This window comes from Olea europaea, chromosome 10 (assembly GCF_002742605.1).
Source record: "Olea europaea var. sylvestris chromosome 10, O_europaea_v1, whole genome shotgun sequence".
Classification (NCBI taxonomy): Eukaryota; Viridiplantae; Streptophyta; class Magnoliopsida; order Lamiales; family Oleaceae; genus Olea; species Olea europaea.
In genome coordinates this window covers 19,438,702-19,450,231 of record NC_036246.1, presented here as the reverse complement: position 1 = coordinate 19,450,231, position 11,530 = coordinate 19,438,702, and the positions used below count along the sequence as shown (strand labels likewise).

General features: G+C 33.8%; 1 protein-coding gene across 1 annotated transcript; it reads left to right on the top strand.

Moving 5' to 3' along the window:
• Positions 1-797: 797 nt before the first annotated feature.
• LOC111400379 lies at positions 798-4,979 on the top strand. Its single transcript, XM_023027795.1, has 4 exons — positions 798-864; positions 3,589-3,896; positions 3,981-4,177; positions 4,226-4,979. Exons 1-4 carry the CDS (start codon positions 798-800, stop codon positions 4,977-4,979), a joined length of 1,326 nt encoding a protein of 441 aa, XP_022883563.1.
• Positions 4,980-11,530: the final 6,551 nt, after the last annotated feature.

The window sequence follows — 11,530 nt, the reverse complement described above, 5'->3', positions numbered from 1 at the left end:
TTGACCGTTAGTTAACCTAATAAATTTGACTTTGACCAAATCTAAACCATTCTTAATGGGTAAAATGGTAACTTTGCATTTTATGCCTAAAATAAGGTAAAAAAATAAAAAATAAAAAAGCTAAAATGAAAGCCCATCATCTTTCCTATGCCCACATTAACCCTACTCACCCATCTAACCCTACTCACCCCTCCCACCCCACCCCTCCCACTCAAAAAAAATAAAATTGTCCTCTCACCCAAACCAACCAACCATCATAAGCCCATGGAAAGGATTTCAATAGACAAAAAGTGGTGGTCAATAATCCAAATCAAGGGAAAATTGCAACTTTTCAATTTCGATTTTGACATAACAATGGCAAAAGATTAGGTAATTTCACCTAATCTATCACTAATTTCTTTTATCTAATCTCAAAATTTCTACAATTTTTTACTGTGAATTTTTGGTGGCAACAGCTAGCCAAGGTACTTCTATTTTCTCAAAGTTTTGACTGTCATTTTGATGATGTTGATGGGGTTTCGATATGTGTTGATGGGCAGCTGAAGGTTGGAGAATGGTGGTGGATTTCGACTGTGGATGAAAGGCAAGGGAATGGTGGTGATTTTGGATTATGGTTTTGGTCGATGGTTGAAAGTTGGGGAATGGCAGTGGCTTTGGACGATGGTTGAAAGCAGGGAGTGAGGGGAAACAAAAAACATTATTTTTTCAGCAAAAGCAAAATTGACTTAGACCAAGTAATATGAGAAATAGGGAGTAGATATTAGCAAGAAAAGTAGCAAAGTCAGTGGAGAAGGGCAATGGAGTTGGTGGTGGTGGGGAGGCCTAAAAGGGAACCAACTGGTTTTGGGTTTAAGAGGAAATGGGGTATGGGAGGGAGAAGATGAGTAGTGATTGAATTTTGATTTTGATTTTACTTCAAAGTTAATTTTGATTTTTTTATTTTTATTTTTACTTCAAAGTTACCATTTTACCCATTTTAAAATTGGTCAAAGTCAAATTTATTTGGTCAACTAACGATCAAACTAACAGAAATTCGACTATTTAGACCATAGGTGCTAAATTTTCAAAGGTTTGGGATTGTGGGTGGGACAATGTGAAGGTTAAGGTAAAGTTTGTAAAAAATTGAAATATTTGGGACCGTTGTTGCAATTATCCCTATAATTAATGACCCTATGTAATTGTTATGTGGCCATTTAGAGAAAAAAAAATGTAAAATGAGTTATTATGATATCTTTAGGTTAAAATTTGTATTTTTTTAAAACAAATTTATAATATGGAGTAATAGTTAATTGACATACCAATAGTCATAGCAATATGGCTTCCAATTAAACAAATTTCATCAATTTGGAGATTGTAAGTCATGAAACACTGAAATTTGAAATTAAATTAAAGTTTGGTTACCCTACATAAACTAAATTGAAGAGTAATGACCCAATTGAAATAAATTTTAAAGGAGCTGCCTAACTGATGAAACTAGGTTTAAGTACGAAATTATGGTTTTTTAATTTGAAAAATGATTGCTGTATATCACAATTTATAAATTCTTTTACAGATTGGTGAGGTGGCAAAAACACCTTTTTGAGTTTGTCGATAAAATTTTGATCAATCATGTATAGTGACAATTGACATCATATATTAATAAATAAATCTGTGAGTGGTGAAGAACTTATAACACAATCGTTATGTTTTAACCCCAAAATATTGACAATTTGAATCAAATTTCCTTTAGAGGGTAAGTTTTCATTCGTGATCTTTGAACTTTTAGAGAAATTTCAATTTGGTTATTAAACTTAATTTGTCCAAAGTCAAGTTGTTTCAAATTTCACTACTTTGTCATATTCTATCATCTATTGTTCTACAAAATGATAGAATTGCTTCTGATTTATATAGTGAATGATCTTTTTCCTAATCGCTACACGACATTTTAAAAACAAAAATAGTAAATCGAGGGCTATGACAAGGTCTGATAAGAGTGTAAAATATAATATTTTGTCCTCTTAATTATTGCATTGGTTTGATTATTTGATACCAAAATGCACTCATTATACTTATGCTTTGATTCAGGTTGCATTTTGGTAGAAAATGTGAAATTTAGAAGAAAAGAGCGAAAAATGGCTAAAATGGAAGAAAGTGAAAGTTTAGGGACCAAGTTGCAAACAATCTAAGGATGAGACGGGCGATGGAATGATGATTCGAGAAAGCTAGGAGTTCATTGGGTGCAATTAGAAGCCAAAAGAAGTTAAATATTATCATAACATATTCACAAATCAAATTCTAACCACATAAAGATTTTCCAAATTTTTAGCCGGAGATTGAAGTCCACTTTTGACCCAGTAAACATTGGAATTTGGAAGAAAAAATTGTAGCCCTTTGTGTTAGCTTTTTAATACACTTTGAATTGTCTTAATCTGACATCGGAAAAGAAAGTTATGGTCAAAATACTGAAAGTAATCCCACAAAATATTCTAGCCGAAAATTTAGTTTCCTTATTCGATTCAACCTCTTTTGAAAACAACTTGGCACATGGTTTTAAGCCCTAGACTGGATAGAGAACACCTCTCTTCATCCTCACATCAGTTTTCTTTGGTTTTTGGCTCAAGAGTTCCATGAAGAACTAAAACCCTTGGTGAAGCTTGGAAGGAACTCATTGGATTTGGGGAAATCACATCAATTGCTCATGTAATTTAGTATTTTATTGTCAAACAAATCTGGAGTTGCAATTTCATTCATGTTATTGGTAGATTATTTATGATCTTATAGTTGAAGTACATGGTTACTTTTGATCTTACTCCAACAACAATTGTGGGAATGTGTTAGAAAGTCTAAATCTTAGAATTACAATTGGAACTAAAGTGATTTTTACTGTTAAAATTTCCAATTAGAGAGTTGGGATGAAAACCTCTAATTGAGTAACAATACATGAATTGTTGATGTTGATCGATCCAACCCAATTGAGAGAATTCTAATGATTCGCTAATTTCACATATTGATATTTAAATTTCATTCCAAATTGATAAACTAATTTCACATAATTCTCGAAACCACTAAGTTTCTGATCCTTTGAGCATTTCCCATCTCCCTATGGAATAGACACCCTAAGGCTATACTACAATTACCATGTCATACTTTGGGCGTAATCAAATTTTGGCATCGTTGCTAAGGATTCAAAAATCACTCGATCTGTTTCCCGTGTTGAGTTTTTAGAGCCTTGTTTTGTGTGTGGAGAGAGTGGTCACCTTGCACAGGAGTGTCCGACTCATGCTGAAATGAGGGAACTTTATGAGGGACACTGCAATGCTCTAGGCATCAAAAGCCCTATGCCTCTTACCTCGAGACTTACAACCCAGGGTGGCGAAATCACCCCAAGTTTAACTGGAAGTCTGAAAACCAACAACCTGCCCAATCCAATAGAGCTTACAATGCACCCCCACATCAACCCACATCCTCTAGAAATTCCTTAGAAGATACTTTACATTCATTTATTGAGACACAGGGTAAAACAAATAAAAAATTTGAGACTATGAGACCAGTTAGTTAAGGAAAATAAAGAGATAAAGAATCATGTCTCCAAACTAACCAATGCCTTAGCTGTAGGAGAACGTGGGAAATTTCCAGCTCAAGCTCAACCAAATCCAAAGGGTCAACACATGACACAAATTTCGGGATCAGGAGAGACCAACTTTAAGGAAGTAAATACCATAACCACTAGATCTGGGAAAGTCATTGAACCGGCCATTCAATCTAGGGAGAATGAAAAAGAATCAAGCGAGCCTAATGAGAGTAGCCCCAGTGAAGAAGTAGTAAAAGTTCCAGTTAGGGTACGTTTCCCTCAAGCCCTCAAATCCACCTCGAAGTCAACCACTCAACACAATGAAATCCTAGAGCATCTTAAACAAGTAAAAATTAATTTGCTTCTTTTGCATGTGATCTCTCAAGTTTCTACATATGCTTAAGTCCTTAAAGACTTATGCACTGTGAAGAGAAAACATCACGTCAAGAAAACCGCTTTCTTTACAGAGCAGGTGAGTGCTGTGACAGAGCAGAGGATCCCACCAAAGTATAACGACCCTAGTTGTCCTACCATCTCTTGTGTCATTGGGAACCATGAGTTTACACAAGCCCTTCTTGATTTAAGAACTAGTGTTAACCTCGTGTTATGCTATATACCTGTTGTAAGGTGTGGGAGAGATGAAACCTACCTCAGTGGTCCTTAATTAGCTGACAGGTCTACCATAAGACCTAAGAGAGCGGTTGAGGATGTGCTAGTTCAGATTGATAAATTTTACTACCCCATTGATTTCTTGGTACTAGATGTGAAGGTTGAGGTAAATGTTGACTCTAAAATCCCAATTATACTTGGTAGACCTTTCTTTGCTACAACTAATGCTCTAATCAATTGCAGGAATAGTCTGATGAAGCTTTCTTTTAGGAATATGTCTCTAGAAGTTAATAATTTTCATGTCACCGAGCAACCTAGAGAAGAAGATGAATCTCATCAAACCTACATTATTGATGCATTAACACTGGAGGAAGCATTTGCAAAAATTGATTATGATCCATTGAACTCTTTTCTCCTAAACTATAAAATCTCAATTGGTTTTGATATTGATGAATATACTAATATTTGTGTTGTTTTTGCAAAATTACAGGACCATAGGACTTTGCCATGGCAACCCAAGTTTGAAGAATTGCTTGAAATGACTGGAGGACAAAAACCATTGAGCATCGAGAGCCCTAAGCTAGAATTGAAACAACTACTCCCAGGACTGAAACATGTATTTCTTGGACTACGTGATACCTTTCCTGTAATTATTTCTTCAGAATTGAATGCTTTGCAATGTGAACAGCTTTTGAGCATTTTGAATGAGAATAAATCTGGCCCAATTGCGAATAGTAAATGGGTTAGTTCTACACATGTGGTCCCTAAGAAGTCAGGTGTCATGGTAGTTAAAAATGAAGTAGGTATAGTAACTGGTTGACGCATGTGTATTGATTATAGGAAGTTAAATGTTGCTACTCACAAGGACCATTTCTCTCTCCTTTTTCTGGACCAAATACTCGAACGTGTAGCTGGTCATTCCTTTTATTGCTTCCTAGATGGATACTCTGGTTACTATCAAATTGAAATAGCTTTAGAGGACCAGGAAAAGACCACATTCACATGTCCTTTTGGTACTTATGTATTTCTTAGGATGCCATTTGGACTTTGTAATGCCCCTGCCACCTTCCAAATATGTATGATGAGTATGTTTAGTGACATGGTAGATGATTATATGGAAGTATTTATGGATGACTTAACTGTGTTTGGAACCTCTTTTGATGCATGTTTGTTGAATTTGAAGAGAGTTTTGGCTAGATGTGAAGAAAAAGGCTTAGTTTTGAATTGGGTTACTTCATGGTGCCTTCCGTTATTGTCTTAAGACATGTCATTTCTTTAAAAGGGATAGAGGTTGATAAATCTAAGATTGAATTGATTTCTAAACTACCCACATCTAAGACAGTAAAGGACATTAGTTCATTTCTTGGTCATGCAGGTCTTTATAAGAGGTTTATACACATTTTCTCATCTATAACTAAACCCCTATGTAACTTGCTTAACAAACATTTGACTTTTGAATGGAAGCCTGAATGTCAAAATGCTTTTGAACTGTTGATTGGTAAACTAACCTCCGCACCTATAATGCAACCACCTGATTGGACATAACCATTTGAAATTATGTGTGATGCTAGTGATTTTGCGGTAGGTGCTATTCTTGGGCAACGAAAGGAAGGTAAGCCTTTTGTGATTCATTATGCTAGTACGACTCTAAATAGTGCTCAAATGAACTATTCCACTATTGAAAAAGAGTTGCTAGCTGTAGTCTTTGCATTGATAAGTTTCGATCCTATTTCATTGGTTCTCCCATTACTATTTTCACAGATCATCCAGCCTTTAAGTATCTTCTTGCAAAGAAGAATGCTAAGGCATGATTAATACGATGGATTCTACTTTTGCAATAATTTGACATCACCATCAAGGACAAGAAGGGAGTGGAAAATGTCGTAGCAGACCATCTACCAAGACTGACATTTGAAGACACCTCAAACACTGTGCCAACTAGAGATGGATTTCCTGATGAGAATCTGTTCTCTGTCTCTTTACCCTGGTTTGTTAACATTGTAAATTTCTTAGCTATAGGTGAAATTCCAAAAGAGTGGAGCACACAGGATAAGAGGAAGTTCTTAGTTGAGGTACGTAACTTTTATTTGGATGACCCTTGTTTATTTAAGTATTGCCCTGACCAATCTTAAGACGTTGTGTTCCTAATGAGGAGATACATAGTATACTAGATTGTTGTCATATCCAAGCTTGTGGAGGCCACTTTTCTATGAAAAAGACCGCTACAATGTGGTTTTTGTTGGCCTACTTTTTTTTAAAGATACTGATACTTATTGTAGATCTTGTGAGAGGTGTCAAAAACTAGGTGCTACTTTTCAACGTAATATGATGCCTTTAAATCCCATTTCGGTAAATGCAGTGTTTGATTGTTGTGGCATCGACTTTATGGGACCCTTTCTACCTTCTTTTGGCTACCTTTATATCATTGTGGCAGTTGATTATGTGTATAAATGTGTAGAGGTAGCTACTTTTAGGGCCAATGACAATGAAACAGTTGTTAAGTTCCTTAAAGAAAATGTTTTGTCGCGGTTTGGCACACCACGCGTCATTATTAGTGATGATGCACACTTTTACAATCGTTCATTTGAGGCACTGATGAAAAAGTATGGGATTATTCACAAAATTTCCACCGCTTATCATCCCCAAACTAATGGACAAGTAGAGTTGGCCAATAGGGAGATTAAACAAAGTTTGGAGAAGACGGTGAACCCCAATCGTAAAGATTGGTCATTGAGACTACGTGACGCACTATGGGCCTACAACACAGCTTTTAAGACTTCCTTTGGCATGTCACCTTATAGGCTTATCTTTGGAAAGCTTTGTCACTTACTTGTCGAGCTTGAGCACCGAGACCTTTGGGCTATAAAGCAGTTCAACTTTGATCTAGTAGAGGGAGGTAAACATAGGAAATTTCAATTGAGTGAACTGGAGGAACTAAGAAATGATGCCTACGAAAGTTCTAGAATCTACAAGTTGAAAATGAAAACATTTCAGGACAAAAATATTTTTAGAAAAACTTTTGAACCGAACTAAAAAGTGTACTTGTATGATTCTAGACTTCATAAGCATCCAGGAAAACTCCGTTCTCGGTGGACTGGCCCATTTGTGGTGACACGAGTTTTTGAAAATGGGGCTATTGAAATAGAAGATCCCAATGATGGTAGGGTATTCAAGGTGAATGGATAGAGACTTAAAATAGCCTATGGGCAACAGGTGCCTGCAGTGGAAGAAATTTCCCTGGTAGACCCAGTTTACTGCTCATGACACCCTCAGGTATGTCTTTCACCCTTTTTCTATACTAGTTTTTGGATTTTTTTTCTTTTAGGTATGTTTTCATTTTTCTTTCAATTTATTTTCATTTCTTGTATCACCCATTTCCATTGAGAACCTTCAGGTCCACCATATTCAAGCTTCTGATGATTTACTGCAATATCCATGTAACATCTTTCCCCTCTTTTGGTCGACATATTTTTGCATTGAGGATAATGCAATATTTAGTTAGGGGGAGAGTGTATTTGAAATTTTCTTGTGAATTACATGATATTTATGGAAAGTTAGTTTTGTTTTACTAAATTGGTCTAAAATTTTTCCTTAAATCTCTATTTGCTACATGTTCATGTTCTTGAATGACAAAATATGTCACTAGAAGTTGATACTGTTCATGTGAGTCTAGATGTTGAGACACTTGCCGAATCATTTTGTGCACATAAGCATTGTGGTAAGATAGTGGTTTAACACATGAAGTTAGAGGAGTCTCTTTCTGGAGTTTTCTTGTGAGAGAATTGGTGAAGATTGAGAGCCATATATACTAAAAATGGTAATAAACATTCATTGATTTTGTGAATTGAAAACTTCTTCGGAGAATAACATTACACAATATGTGGTAAGACAGTGGATTATACTTGGGAAATGATAACAGTCAATTTAGGACTGAAGTTGAGCCTTCAGACTAGTTTTTCTCTTCTCATAATTTTAATTTCCTAGTAGCTACTTTGAGCCAAAACATATATAACCATTTCTTTTCATGCGCCTATGTTATCCATACCTCTTCATATTGGAATAAAGTCTATAAACATTCATTTTTCAAACCTTTATGCTTCCAAGTGTATACTAGGTATTGAATGTCATTTGAGAAGAAAAGCAATGAAGAAAAATGATGAGAGTTGATAAGTGCTCAAGTGAAGTGATGAATCTTAAAAGAAAAAGAAGGGGAATTTCAAAAAAAAAAAAAAATCACGAAAAGTTGATAAAAAAAAAGAGAAAGAAAGAAAAAGAAAAAGAAAAGTGAATTGCTGTTGAGAATTGAAGGGTTGAGGAATGCGTTGATGTTGATATGTTGAAATACTTGTTGAGATGCCTAGCTAGATATTTGGAAGTCCTTAAATTCTTTCTGCCTTACTATTCATGTAATCCAACTTAACCCTTTTCACACCCTTTGCATTGGCTGTTTTGATCTTAAGTAGGGTTGTGGTAAGAAGTTGATGAATTCTCAGTTGATAGTGTCTATCATGTGATCAATATTTGCTTGTTGCTTGTTCCTAAATTTTAAGCCTCCACGTTCTGAGAGTGTATCTTTCTTAGCTCCATAAGAGAAAATCGCACTAAACACTTTGATACCCATGAGTTATGGGGTTGAACCTTCAGCTTGAGACATACTTATTGTTGCATTTGTTAGGGTTGGCGGTAAGATGGCTATGGCTTGACACACACTCACACATTTGGTAAGCGTTTTTGATATCTTGATGATCATGGCACTGTTAAGTTCTTGTAGGGTTGAGTGTGAAAAGAACATGAACTGCGATTAAGTTGAAACTTAATAATTTCACTTGTATCATAATATAATCATTCATTTGCTTATTCTGCATTAAATTGCTAGGGACTAGCAATAATCAAGTTGGGGAGTGTGATAAGAGTGTAAAAATATAATATTTTCACCTCTTAATTATTACATTGGTCTGATTATTTGATAGCAAGATACACTCATTATACTTATGATTTGATTCATGTTGCATTTTGATAGAAAAGGTGAAATTTGAAAGAAAAGAGCGAAAAAGGACCAAAATGGAAGAAAGTGAAAGTTTAGGTACCAAGTTGCAAATAATCTAAAGATGAGATGGGCAATGGAATGATGATTCAAGAAAGCTAGAAGTTCATTGGGTGCAATTAGAAGTCAAAAGAAGTTAAATATGACCATAACATATTCACAAATCAAATTTCAACCGCATAAAGATTTTCTAAATTTTCAGCTGGAGATTGAAATCCACTTTTAACCTAGTAAACATCATAATTTGAAAACGTTACTGAGGAAAATTGTAACCCTTTGTGTTAGCTTTCTAACACACTTTGAATTGTCTTAATTGGATATCGAGAGAGAAAGTTATGGTCAAAATACTGAAAGTAGTCACACAGAATATTCTAGCCAAAAATTTAGTTTCCTTATTCAGTTCAATCTCTTATTGAAACAACTTGGCACACAGTTTTAAGCCCTAAACTGGATAGAGAATGCCTCTCTTCATTCTCACATCAATTTTCTTTGGTTTTTGGCTCAAGAGTTCCATGAAGAACTAAAACCATTGATGAAGCTTGGAAGGAACTCATTGGATTTGGGAAAATCACATCAATTGCTCATGTAATTTGGTATTTTATTGTCAAACAATTCTAGATTTTAGACTTTCTCCTTATGAATTGATTTTGAAATTGGTTTAATTTTTATTAGATCTTTCATAGATTAATCATGTTTTTCTATTGTTTGATTGAAATATTTATTGAGTTGCAATTTCATTCATGTTATTGGTGAGTTATTTATGATCTTATGCTTGACGCATATGGTTACTTTTGATCTTACTCCAATAACAATTGTGGGAATGTGTTAGAAAGTCTAAATCTTAGAATTACAATTGGAACTAAACTGATCTTTACTATTAAATTTTTCGATTAGAGAGTTGGAATGAAAACCTCTAATTGAGTAATAGTACATGAATTGTTGATGTTGATCGATCTAACCCAATTGAAGGAACTCCAATGCTTCACTAATTTCACATATTGATATTTAAATTTCATTCCAAATTGATAAACTAGTTTCACATAATTCTCGAAACCGCTAAACTTCTAATCCTTTGAGCATTTCTCATCTCCCTGTGGAATCGACATCCCAAGACTATACTACAATCACCGCGTTATACTTTGGCCGTAATCCCTAAATTAAAATGTTAAAATATTTTTTATTTTATTTTAACAGTTTTATGATGTGGCGTATCAATAAATTTACATGCAAAGCGATTATGCAAAAGATCACTTTTCATCCTTGTTTAAGCCTCATTATCTAAAAAGTCATTTTTTCTCAATTCATTTTCAACCACACATCTTCTCAATAAAATAATTATACATGTAAACCCAAGTTTTTTCATACTTTTTTTTAACAACATAAAAAAATAATAATAATAATAATAAAAAATTTACCATTACAAAATATATTTCCGAAAAAAGGTGCTCAAACATAGCCTTAGTAAATTTATATGACTTTTAGTAAATTGCATTGTTGAAAAATTGAACACTTGATATTAATTGTTACATCTAGCGAACATGATTAGGTGATATTTAGGATCAAAATTCAAGACTCTTTAAAAAGTAATGTTCATTATTTTAAAGAGTCTGCTTGAAATATACTCCTAGCTCTGTATTTTAATTTGTTTATATACATTTGAATAGTCAAATTCGCTCTCTCTTTATATATCATAATTAAATTTAATAAAAATGCAAGTTTTAAATTTCATTACTCAAATTAACTATATTACACATTATGTTAAAATTGATATTTAAAAAATATATATTAATTTTAAAATGAGAGAATATTATAAGTGAGTGTTAAGAAAGTAAATAAAGAGCATAAAATAAAGAATTTATTGAAATGCATAAAGACAAATAATCTTTAAATTTAAATTGCTCTTTATGATGACGAGATAGCGCTTATTTCTCTCAATAAATAAAGATTATTTTGAAAATGATCCAAGTAGATTACTTTTTCTTTCAATGTAGTAAGAGGAGAAATGGAAATTGAAAAATTGCATAATTGGATCTCAACTATTGAGAAACCACAATATTGCCTACAATCCTTTATTTTTAAGAATTTAGTCTTCTTTCTGTTGACACATCAAACTTTCGACATCAATGACATTCCATAATCCAAGATTATTCGCAGAGTTATCCTTTAAATATTATTAGCTAAAGCCATCAATATACAAAACTATCAATTTTGATGTCATTTGGACAAACATTTTTGTACTGGAATAGTACGAACTTCACTCCATAGAATTTTTTTTTTTGGCATATCAAAATACAGAGATTATGTGATCTTCAACAAATTTTCAAGTA